This window comes from Neofelis nebulosa, chromosome 6 (genome assembly GCF_028018385.1).
Source record: "Neofelis nebulosa isolate mNeoNeb1 chromosome 6, mNeoNeb1.pri, whole genome shotgun sequence".
NCBI lineage: Eukaryota > Metazoa > Chordata > Mammalia > Carnivora > Felidae > Neofelis > Neofelis nebulosa.
In genome coordinates this window covers 145,687,274-145,699,958 of record NC_080787.1, presented here as the reverse complement: position 1 = coordinate 145,699,958, position 12,685 = coordinate 145,687,274, and the positions used below count along the sequence as shown (strand labels likewise).

The 12,685-nt window shown below is 45.4% G+C and overlaps 1 protein-coding gene across 2 annotated transcripts in view; it reads right to left on the bottom strand.

Moving 5' to 3' along the window:
• Positions 1 to 3,855: 3,855 nt before the first annotated feature.
• Positions 3,856 to 12,685, bottom strand: part of ZDHHC14 (zinc finger DHHC-type palmitoyltransferase 14) — a 289,733-nt gene continuing 280,903 nt past the window's right edge. Inside the window, exon 9 of one of the 2 annotated variants that reach the window (XM_058735764.1) lies at positions 3,856 to 5,065. In XM_058735764.1, coding sequence (XP_058591747.1) covers positions 4,712 to 5,065 — 354 coding nt within the window. In that variant the 3' untranslated portion in view covers positions 3,856 to 4,711. Of the gene's footprint in view, positions 5,111 to 12,685 lie in introns of both variants that reach the window. The other variant, XM_058735763.1, reaches the window with a different exon arrangement.

Sequence of the window (12,685 nt, the reverse complement as noted above, 5' to 3'; positions counted from 1 at the left end):
CTTTCCAATCCATTCTGTATGTAATTCCTGGTGTTTGTAAGATTTAAAAAATAATTCCAGTTAAGGCCATTTATCTAGTTTTGTGGCAGCTGCAAATTCAGTTGCTCCAGAAACCATCTAATCTTCAGCCTCCCAATGATTTTCAACGGCTGGATTAATGTGCTAACCACTCATCTGAAAATCCATCTTGGCTGTATTGTCAGGACTGTACAATGGGCAACTAGACAGAAGATTTACTGAGTTACAAAAAACCGTTAGCATCTTTGACATTTATTTGAAAGAAAACGGCGCTTCTGCTTATTTAATATTTCAATGGTAACTTATTCATAGAAGACAGAAAGGAGGCGGACTCATTTCAAGGGAACATCTGAGAGGTGGTTTTTTTCCAGGTAACATGGAAAACAGAATATAATGCCATACACAGATCTCCAGGGCAGGTGGAGGAGACCACGGGAAGAAGAATTAATTTGAAAGGCTCTCTCATTTGGACAAGAATACACTAGATCCCACAGCTCAACAGGTACTTAATAAAAAATGTAAACATCGATTTCATTGAGGCTCAGCTTCAGAACAGTTTAAGGCATTAATCAGAAAAGCATATTCGACATTTCTTCCCTTTATTCTCTTCTCTTACACGATCAAGAACCAAATGGGCCAAATAGTATTCACGTGCATGAATGAAAGGACAACCAACCTTGGAAACTTTCCTTAAACAATGAACGCAAACTCCTGATACCTTCTAGCTAGATCAAAACTACAAGCCAAGGTGGAAAAGCACTGGGTTTCTGGTGAAGAGGATGATTTGTGGGCTGAGTTCAGGAAGGGGCATCCAAGTTATGGCTCTCCTCCTTGGGAAGCACGGAGGCTCTGAGACCTGCAGAGGAGCCCAATAGGCTGTGCCCTCCAGAAGCCTCTGCACCTTCTGATGGTGGTCCCTGAATGGCTCAAGTTCCAGAAGTTCCCTGCAGATGCCTTTGCAAGCTCCAGTGCCAGGGACGCTTACTGCCAATTTTGGCAAATTCATTTTTCTTGCTGCTGAATCGGATGAGAAGGCCCAGGCCCAGGGCATAACAAGCTTAGGGGGCTTTCAAAAACCCATTCAGGTCCAGTAGGAACCTGGCTCACAAAACAGGGTTTGCTTCTTGTTTTGAACCCCAGTCAGTAATCCTAGACACAACAGGGGAGGACCACAGTACACCGGTGGGGGGAGGGGGTGCTGAGCTCTGAAAGACTCTTTCTCTGTGCTACTCCGGACCAGAAAAGGTATCTGGCATTTTGCTGGCACAGGGTGGGGTTATGGCATTCTTCTCACAGGCTCAAATAATTACAGATGAAAGCTGGAAGTAGCACGAGGGCCTGGCCGATTCTCCCCGGGCACAGACTGACATGTCACACTGCCCTTCCAGATACAGGCTATCGGCTCCATCCAACATCCTTCCTGAGGACCAGGACATTTCAGGCTAAATTCAGCCTCCGAGTGCCTGGGAAGCCAGCAGGCCCCGGAGCACTCCCAGGAGAATGAGAGCAGATGAATTTTTAAACAACAAAAGGAGTATGTATGTGTGTGTCTGTTTGATAATGGTCCAAGCTTTAATAGCACGGTAAAATATTTATCTTATTTTTATAGCCAGCATGCAATCAACCCATAACACACTGACAGAATTTAGAAAGATCAAAGTCTACACAGCCACAGCTAGATGGAACCACTCCACATTTAAATATATATACATATACATATATATATACATATAACATATATATATATATATACCTATACATACATATATATATATATACACACACACACACACACCTATACATATATATATATATATATACACACACATATATATGGGGTTCTTGTACATATATATATACATATATATATATATATATATATATATATGTATATATATATACATGCATACACTCCAGGAGAAGAAGGGGACTCCTGGGAACGCAGTCATTCATTCCACACACTCTCCATTCTTTTCTAAGCCACAGAGGGAAGGGTTGTGAGTAACTCTCTGGTTTGGGGTTTTATTTAAGAAGTTAATTGTCTTAGCAAATTGTCCCATTCAAGTTAATCTCCCTCTTGGACCCTGCATAGCCTTGAATAGCCTTGATTTGTTTCACCGAAATTCCCAGTCCTCTTTTTGATTAAGTGATGTCCCTGGGACAGGGCTGAGGGTGGAGTGGAGAACTGGTAATAAATATTATGTAAATATTATTAAAGACAAAAGATCCTTACTTTTTGGATTTTTTCATAAGGAGGTGGAAAGAAGGAGTGGTCATGGGAAATCAGCACTTACTGAATTAGACGATATTAGAAATGGAAAGAACACATGGATGATGGGTATTAAGGAGGACACATATTGTTATGAGCACTGGGTGTTGTATGTAAGTGATGAGCCACTGAATTTTCCTGAAACCAATATTGTACTGTATGTCAATGAACTAGAATTTAAATAAAATGTGAAGAAAAAAAAGTCAATGTGAATTATGCATAAAAATTAAAATGACACAAAGTTAAAAAGGAATGGAAAGACTCAAAAGTCCATTGTCTTCATCCTTCAGATGAAGAAACTGGGAATGAGCTGAGCCATACAGATACAGGAGTGAGAACTGACCCATCCTTGTCTTTCACCAGGGCCAACGCTCTCCCAGGGTCTCCGGGCAGCAGATGGAAGGAGGCAAAAAGCAGAGGGTTTGGGACGTTACAGAAGGCACATTATTGGGCTGTTGCTTTTTGTTCACAGGCAGCACGTGTGCAAGGAGAATTCCTGTGTGTTGATGACCATGAGTGTGTGTGTGTGTGTGTGTGTGTGTGTGTGTGTGTGCGTGTGGCTGTGTAAGGAAGAGCTCTGTCCCCCTTATTGTAAGTTCTGAGTACAAGTAGTTAGGAGGTCCAGAAGATTAACAAAGGCTACACACAATTTACCTTCTTGTTCTCTATTCGTATATATAGTACGAAAAACAAAGATGGTTCAGAGATAACACCATGAGAGAATTCTGTGGCTATTTTCAGCACAAATTATTTTTCCACCGACAAAGAATTGGCTTTATTCCAAATAAGACTTTAAGTTGTGCTTTTCTTTTTCTTTTCTCCTTTCCTTTTCTTTTCTATAAAATGGCAACTGTTTCTCAGGAGAAACAGCCTTTTTCCATAAATGTAAATTGTTGGGGCATCTTATACCACTGATCAACGCATCTTGTGTTTCTTTATGGTTGTGAGGGGCAACAGCATGATTCTGAACTTGAGCAGATTGGGCTGTTGAATTTATCGTCTGGAGAGAAGCAAGGACAGAGCCTGCTGAGTCCCTGCAGCTGCCTCCAAAGTGACTTACTCCCCAGATGCTAAGCCAGTTCCCTTCTGGCTGATAAATGAAGTGAACGAAGGGGTAATTTTGTTAATTCCATACTGATTAGTGTCTGGCTAAGCATGATGGTCTGCATGATCTGGGCCCAAACTTTAAGCTGGTTTCTCCTCCTCAATTTTTGATATCTTCATAGGACCTCAGGTGGCCCTTTCTGAACCCTGGGGATACGTGAACACAATGCAGAAGATGGTCCCACCGCGGTCCTCATCCCTGCACACCCTCTCCCCTCTACCTGCTGTAGATCAACCACTGTGTGGCAATCTGCGAATGTGGGGCAAATTCTGTGGGAAAGCTACCCTCTTACCTGATAAATCATCCCATAAAATAAAACCCCAATCCAAATATTTTACTTTTGGCTGTTTTGAGACCATTCCTTGCTAGGGAACACTTTAGTAAAGCCAAACTCTCCACAGGCCATCCAGACGGCTGTGTTGTCACGGAAGCTATTAAGGATAAGAGTACGCGGATCCAAAAGAACAGAGGACGTCATTTTATTGGCTGTCCACAGGAAGTTTGGTCACACAAGGAGGTGGAGGCTGTGGCAGGTGTGGTACAACACAATACCTCATCTCACTACTAAACAGAAGGTTAGCTCATACTGGATAGGATAAAACCCCAGCAACCCTCTGCAGCCCGGGGCTCCGCCGACCCCTGCATAATGGAGCTGAAGAAGCCGGTGAGTGATGGCATCGTCCCACGAGTCTCTGTGTGTCGCACTGTCTTCCCGTAAGACAGCACTTGAAGATTCACCAAATTAGAAGAAAGAAAGCGAGCAAGCAGCACTTCCGTTTGAATACCAACACCACTGTGAGCAGACGTAGTGTGGCATGCAAATCCAGATCCGGTCATTTTTTTCCCTTTTAGGTTTGTTTTTTTTTTTTTTTTTTTTTTTTTTAAATTAACAAATGGAATGGCATGTCTATTTCAGATATTAGTAGCATAACACTCAGGTGCAATTTCAGTCTGGCCACAAGGGTCCTCGACTTTCCGTGCGTCCATCACAAGAGCAGCAAGCAGGCAGCAGAACACTGTCCTTTCCTCCCAGACTCTGCAGCCCGGAGTCTCCTCTCTCCCAGGCCCACCCCCCTCAGACTCCAAATGCTGGCAAACAGCTACTTCTCTTATTTTCATTGTTATCAAGGCAGTCAGGCTGGGGAAGAAAATTCAACTAAACCAAGCCGTGGGCATTTGGGCCCTGCCCTCGTCTGCCACGGAGGGGGGATCCATTCACTCCCCCGGCAGTCTCTGTGCCCCAGGACTGGAGTTGTCCTCACCACCACGGAGTTGGGTCATGGGAAAGCTCCTACTGTCTGCAGCCCCCGGGGCTGTGGTCACACGGAGCTGAGCTTCACCAGGCCGCGCACGGAGTCCTCATGCAGAGAGTCCTGGCTGGCCAGACCGAGGACGTGCATGGTGCGGCTGTGGGCCAGGGGGCTGCCCGCCAGCATCCTGGGCGGCGAGGGCGCTTCCTCTGGAGTCAGAAACTGGTGGCCCACGTGCTCCTCTTTCAGGGGCAGTATGTCTGTCAGCGCGGCCTCCGCGGTGAGGTTGGGCATGGAGGAGGGCGGCGTGGGCTGCCCCAGCGTCAGGCTGGCACAGGGAGTGCCCAGGCCCGGCTTCCCGGGCAGGTGCAGCTCGTCGCTGGTGAGGCTAGGCTCGCTCTGCAGCAGGGGCGTGGCCGCGGCCTGCAAAACGAATTTGGTGCTCTGAATGCACTGGTCTTGGTCACACTGGAGAGCAGGAGGCAGCCAGCAAAGAGAAGGCGGAGATGAGATGGGCACAGGGTGGGGAGGAAAGGGGGCACGGTGGGGGGGGGCAGGGAAGGACAGGATGCGAGAGAGACAGAGAGAGAGAATGAGAGAGAGAGAGAGAGAGAGGGAGAGAGAGGGAGAGAGAGAGGGAGAGAGAGAGAGAGAGAGAGAGAGAGAGAGAGAGAGAGAGGGAGAGAGAAACCCGTTAGTGACACCTCAGGGCAGAGAGCCTGCACAGCAGCCTGGTTTCATCTGGAGGCGCCCAGCACATACACGGTAAGTGCAAAGACCCAGCATCTAAATAAGCCACTGAAAGTACTGATCACCCACAGCTGCCCAGGGAGGCATCATGCTCCTGGTCCCCCTTTACAGACTCAACCTAGTTAAAAAACAATTCCGCGGATGAAGTCACAAGGTTTATCACCTTAGCAATCTCAGGTGCCTGTTTTTCGTGTGCTGAAAACCGCTTTTACTCTATTGTTTTAAAAACACAGGGACTGTACACCTAGTTCATAGCAGCGTGATTCACAATAGCCAAAGCCCAAAGGGAGAAGCCGGGGTCCATCGACAGATGAGTGGATGAACAAAATGTGGTACATACAGACGATGGACCACTACTGAGACATAACAAGGAAGGAAATCCTAACACACGCTCCAACATGGATGAACCCTGGGGATATCACGCCAAGTGAAGCCAGCCAGTCACAAATGGGCAAATATTGTATGTTTCTGCTTATAGTAGTATCTACAGTAGTTACCTCTGTAAAGACAGAAAGTAGAGAGAAGGGTGGTTGCCGTGAGTCAGGGAGGGGGAAGGGAGCTCGTGTTCACAGGGACAGAGTCTCAGTTTTGAGAGATGAGGGATCCTGTAGATGGACGGTAGTGACCTTTGCACAACAATGTGAGTGTATTTATTGCCATAGAAGTGCACACTTGAAAGGGTTAAAATGATACATTGTAGGTCATGTACATTTTACTACAAAAAGTCTGAGCAGACTGTTCACAAAGCCCTACAATTCCCCACTGCTAAATTTTCATCAGCTTCAAGGACCATTAATTGAGCTTCCATGGTTTTTTTAATCCGTGAAAGAAAATGCCAACATTTTACAAGATATTTCCTTTTCTTCTAAGCATTCTTACATCGCATTACACCCTATGTCCTTTGCCTCTCCTCACTCACTGGGCGAAGGAAATGGTGTAAACACACTTTTAGCCGATCGAATGTGGATCTCTGATCCTCCGTAAACCCTCTCTTGAGCCATGGGGGCAGGTTTCAGATCAGCCAGAAGACTTCGACAGCACACAGAGATCTTGAACTCAAACGTGGGCAGTGACCCCTTAAGAGATTTTCAGGAACTGCTCTTCCAGGGGAAGGAGAAGAGTCAGTGTGAGCTAATCTGTCCCAAGTTTGGGTTCAAGCAGTGAGCCAGGCAGGCTACTGCTTTGCTTCAGAAGTTCCCCTCTTCACAAATGAAGATCCTGAGGCTTAAATGAACGAGTGGCTTGCTCAAGACCTTACAGATAAAAGTAAGGCATGGACCCAGGACCTGGGGCTGAGTTTGCCTGGCTGCAAACCTCTACTATTGCATGTGCCACATAGTAGGTGCTTAATAAATGTTCCTTGTCTGATTATCTATCCCCTCCTCTCTTTTTCGGAACTCCGGAGTTGCTGTCGAATCTGTGCTAATGGGTTTGCAAAGGAGGTGCCTCACCCTGTTCCTGCCAAGGGGATACCCAGGACTACCATCACTCAACCACCTCTGTGCAGGGAAGAGCCCAAACCATGCACCATGTGGCCTTCAGGGAGGAGAGGGAGTTCACTGGAAGTTCTGACTCCTAAGGCTTTTCTTTATTTGCTCCAGTGTGTGTGTGTGTCCTTTTGGCCAAATGGGTTTCTTTCTACAATCACAAGTGGTACCCCTCCTCCCCCCCGCCAGAGGAGGAGAAGGAAGAGTTGCAGTCTCTCATGAATTCACAGGCTTTAGAGGGCAAAAGACCTCGATTCTGGGCAAGAGTAGAGCTCTTTAAGGAAGGAAAGCCAGTTCCGTGGGAGACCCTCACTTTTTTTCCTTCTAAATATAATTTACTATCAAGTTAGCTAACGTACAGCATATACAGTGTGCTCTTGGTTTCAGGAGTCAATTCCCGTGATTCATCGCTTCCATACAACCCCCAGTCCTCATCCCAACAGGTGCCCTCCTCAATGCCCATCACCCATTTCCCCCTCCCCCCGCCCCCATCAACCCTCAGTTTGTTCTTTGTATTTAAGAGTCTCTTATGGTTTGCCTCCCTCCCTGTTTATACCTATTTTTTCCCCTTCCCTCCCCCTTGGTCTTTGGTTAAGTTTCTCAAATTCCACATATGAGTGGAAACATATGATACCTTTCTCTGACTTATTTCACTTAGCATAATACTCTCCAGTTCCATCCACATTGTTGCAAATGGTAGGATTTCATTCTTTCTCATTGCCAAGTAGTATTCCATCGCAAGGAGACCCTCACTTTTCTTTCAGCCTTCATCTCAGTCCAGGGAGCTCAGAAACACCCAGAGCCTGGAGCATGGGCTGGAAGGCTGGTCACAGTCACCTCCTGTACTCATCTTCCCAAGCACCACCACGCAGTTTTTGCCATAGCGGTGTTTTCCCACGGGGCCGCTCCTGCAGGGGGTTTCAGCTCAGTGTGGAGGGGCTTTCTGGTGGGAGGTGCTGAGGAGCACGCGGGGCAGGGGGCGGGGCTGCGGGCAGGCTGGTCCACACAGGTCTGCTCAAGCTCTCCAGTTCTGTCCTTTCGGTCCAGCACACCGGCTCCGTCTTGACAGGGCAGAGGTGGGGAGGAGCAACTTCCTGACTAATCACATTCATCTTCTGGAAACTGACCTAGGGCTTTGGATATATTGTGCTTTGCAAAGAACGTTTTGTGTTTTGTGACGCGTTCCATTTGGTATTCTTACAGCCAGCTGAGCTCCGCACTGCCTCCATTTCCCGGGGCTCAGTGCAGCCTGTGAGCAGGCCCGCTAGCGACCCCAGAGCTGAGCCCAGAGCTGCAGAGAGCAGGTGCTTTTCTGGGTACTGGAATCTTGTTCTCAATCTTCCCTCCTGGAGCCCTCACTATTCCTCCTACCTTCTGTCTACACAATGCCCTCAGCTCTAAGGAAAGATAAAATTGCAAATCAGATTTGCTTGTCTCTGTTGACCTGCAGGACTCCTTTTTTATTGAAAACTAATTGGCAAATTCTATTTTAGGGATCAGCGCAAGACAACTCTTACAGGCTCACAGAGAATTCTGTTTGAGGGCAGAGCTGGAGATTTTCAAGGTCAGGGGCGCAAGCATGAGGGGAGAGGTGCCCCCCTCCTTCTCCCTCCTCTCTCCAGGTCACTGTTCATTTCTTCCTCCTTGATCACAACCCTCCAGCCACGCTCACGGCAGGGCCCACAGGGGGCACTAGAACCTCTGGGGATAACGTGGTCTGTCCCTCCTTAGAGCTTGTGTTCACCCGGAGGGCTAGGTGGGGCTGGATGTGGCTTCCAAGGCTTTACACTATCATCATAGCTGACTCCCAACAAGACCGCAGGTACCAGGGGTGGGTTTACTCTGAAACCATGAGGCTCAGGATCAGGGCCCCTGCCCTCCTGGTTCCTGGCATATTGGTTTTTCTCTCTTAAAGAGAAAGCGCCCTCCAAACCTGGGTTCACTCCTGTATACACCTATTGGCATTTTCCTGTGGCCCGACCGACAACTTGTTAAAACAGTAACAAATCTGTCTGTGCTCAGCCTCCCAGCCGGGCTGTTGAAAATGCTGTCGTTTACCAGGGGTGAAGCCTAAGGACTTAAATACATGGAAATAAATTTAGCCTAAACCATTTAATTAAAAGAAATCTAAATATAAGTCATTCAGGGGCGCCTGGGTGGCTCAGTCGGTTAAGCGGCCAACTTCGGCTCAGGTCATGATCTCGCGGTCTGTGAGTTCGAGTCCCGCGTCGGGCTCTGTGCTGACAGCCTGGAGCCTGTTTCAGATTCTGTGTCTCCCTCTCTCTGACCCTCCCCCGTTCATGCTCTGTCTCTCTCTCTCTCAAAAATAAATAAACGTTAAAAAAAATTTTTTTTAATAAAAAAAAAATATATAAGTCATTCAGAAATGTTTTCAAAATGACTACTTTGAACTCTGACTTGTGTTATCAGACTTCAAGCACCTCTTGTATAGACTTCTTTAAATATTTTAAAAGAGGACTGTCTTTCTGAGTATAGTTATGGATTTTCCTTTGTCATAGGAAAACACAGTTACATATTAACAATTAACCTACTATTTGCTCCCCCCCCTCCCCCCCCCCCATGGCTCCCCACCAGTTTAACCTATGGCGGTGATATCAGTAATCAGTTACTGGGACCATGAAACTAAGTATCTAAATCCTGCCGCACCCGGAACTTTCAAGATAATTTGCCACATTCAAACCGATTTTCCTTTGGACAACCAATCCCATTTGGGGGTACACAGGGACCAGACTTTGCTCTACCGGATTCTGCCCAGATAAAGTTTCCTATTGGCTCTGCAGGACTATGGATTTTATCAGATTCCAACCAGGGACAGTGCAATGACTATAATTCTCATACCATTTACGTGGCATGTTTGGAACGTCTCCTTCTTAGAAAAGACTCAACGATTAGGAGACATCCAATTTTTTCTTCTTTAAAGCTCGGCCCCAGGAGGATGGGTTGATAAACCTTCATGGTTGCAGTCCTATTTGAGAACTTGGCCAGTATTTTCAGGGTTACTACGGAGATGATCCATGAAAATGTTCTTACACCTCCTCCTTTTTACCTTTGCTTCTGATTCTTATTTGCCCACTTCTTGTTGATTTTTCCACTTAGTTTTCTTTCTCTCTGGCCTTCCCAATGCTCTTCTCTGCTTTCCCCTACATCTCTTCCTTTCATGGGTTTCCCTCCCACTTCTTTTTTTCTCCTCCCTTCACCTTGACTTCTCCCTCTTCTCCCTTTCTTCTCCCCCCCCCCCCCATTTTCTCTTCGCTTTATTCATGCTTTCACTACCCACCACCTCCTTGGCTTTTCATTTGCCGACTCCTCTCTTCCACCAGTAGGGGGAGACGTCACCGCCTGCTTTTTCCTCTGACAACTTGGTAGCAGGGCTTACACTCCAGTGCGAACACCAAGACGCCCTTCAGTGTATCATTTTCTCTAACCAGTTATATAATCTTAAGAAAAACCAATAAACACCTGGATATTGGGCAGTGACAACCCATCTACTACAAACCGAAAATTGAGAAACTCACACGATCATTCCAAAACAACCCTATAAAGGTTCCTATTTATCAAATATCAGGTTGAATCATATGAAATTGCCATTTAAAAGTCAAAAATCATCCAAATGCTGAATTCCAATGGAATAGAAGCCTGATCGCTTGTAAGAGGGTCTATGCGAAGACCCTTCTGCTGGCAGCATAAAACGACTCCTGGCAGGAATGCGAGAGCGTGTGCTGTGGTTGCAGTAAGTCACTTGACGGCTGGCTGATTTACTGCCCACATGAAGCTCTGCCATTTAACTTACAAAGAAGTTTATGGTTTCAGATGTTCAGATGTTGCACATTTTATCACTTAATGTTACAATCTGAAAACACCATAGAGATCATTTACTTTTTGTTTTTGCAGATTTTCAAGTAAAATTGCTCATGTTGGAATACCTTTTATTTCACTCTATCTGGCTCCTTGTTTGAAATATACCTAGCACACAGATTAAATGCTGTTAAAAGCAAATCTGGGAGTTTTCGAGATGGTCTTGTATACAAATCAAGAGCGAATGAAATTATTTATTTCTTCTGCTCCAATTCTGTCAAAAGTATTAGCACTGGGCATCATTTATTTCTGTTTGGCTGTGAAGGCGTGTTCTCGGGTCTTATGAGTGCTCGTTTACAGTTATAGAATCACTATAAACTTCTAAAATCTACCTAAAATGTAGGTTAGGAGGAGAGCTTTCTTTTTATTGTCATTTAACATTACTATTTAAGTGTGTGTAAGTTATTTTTCCTACTATATTAGATTTTTCAGATGATGCATGGAGAGTTCTGCAATATTTATTCACAAACTTATTTTCATAAATCAGGTAACTGCTAGAGTCAGCCTTTTTTGATACTGGATTAAAGTGCATTCAAAAATTAGGTTAAGTAAATATAACAAATGATTTTCTAACAAACAAAATTTCTAACAACCATGAACTATGTTCTTAGCTTTGTGGGTAGCATGTACTGCAAAGGATCTTTTAGTTACAAGTGCCAGATATGAGCATAAACTCTGACCCCAATGCTATACAGAACTTCAGTCATTTGACAATCAATTGAAATATACGTACTAAAAACTGACCATAACTGGATGTCCTATGTATACATGGAAAGAACTTCAATATTAGGTATTAATAAAAGCCAATGAGGAAAACAGGAACAATGAAAATGTGATCTTTGGCTGGCACTGGGGCTATCTGCAAGTAATTCCAGTATGGCTCCTCAGAACGTCACCAGCACTCAGACAACAGAGGCTATACTGAGGTTACACACACCCTTTTAATGCTTTAGATGGCCCTTTGTTACTTTTCTAACATTTCCTTCCTCAGGAATTTGTAGTAGAGGGATCACTTAGGCACCAAACAACCATCCCCATCCCCAAATGGCGGGGGGGGGGTGCTAACTCCCCCATCCTAAGTATCTTTGGGATGGGGGCCTCTGAGTGTTGGACATTTCCCTCTTGGACTGGGCAGGATTTGCATCTGGCCCTGGTTCTGACCTGTGGGGCCATGTAGAACACATCTCATCTTCCCCCCATTGGAGTGTTCACATCCAGTCTCTCCTGGAGATGTTCTGATACATTTGGAGACACTGTCAGTAGTGGGTAGGAGCCTTGAGACCAGAAAGAGTTCTCTCAGCTGTATGCCAAGCGGGTGTCTCATAATAGAGGCAGCATGGAGACATAGAGAGTGCGTGGGGCTTGAAGTCAGTTCACTTTTAGATTCATTTATGGGCAACTCACATGTGTACTTGGGAATTATTATAAAGTGACAGAAACCCAACCTACAATCACTTCTAACGTGGTAAAATTTGCATGAAAGCTAAATTTAATTAACAATTAATGAAGGTGACACAGTCACGGGTCTTGTAGACATTAATTTATTAATTTTGATTTTGTAGTTTTCATGTTTTGGAGATTGTCGTTTTTTTCAGGCCTTAAAACTTTTCACAGTCCCTGGAAAAAGCACACAGGCACTTTGCTGACAGAGTCCAATAGGCAGAATAGCCATGACTTCTGGTCTCCTGGCCCATGGATTAATTTGATCCTATCAAGGCTATCACTGCACCAAAGAGAACTGTCTCTCTAGTCCCTAGTTCCATATTCACGAAGGAGATGTGACAAAACCAGAGTGAGGAAAGAATGAGGTGTGGGAATGAAGACAGGAACAAAGTAGTATTTGTGCAGAAATTCCCCTGAGAAGGCCCTTTGAGGGGAACTTTCACACACACTCAACATTTAATGAGCACCTCCTGTGTGCCAGGCTGTG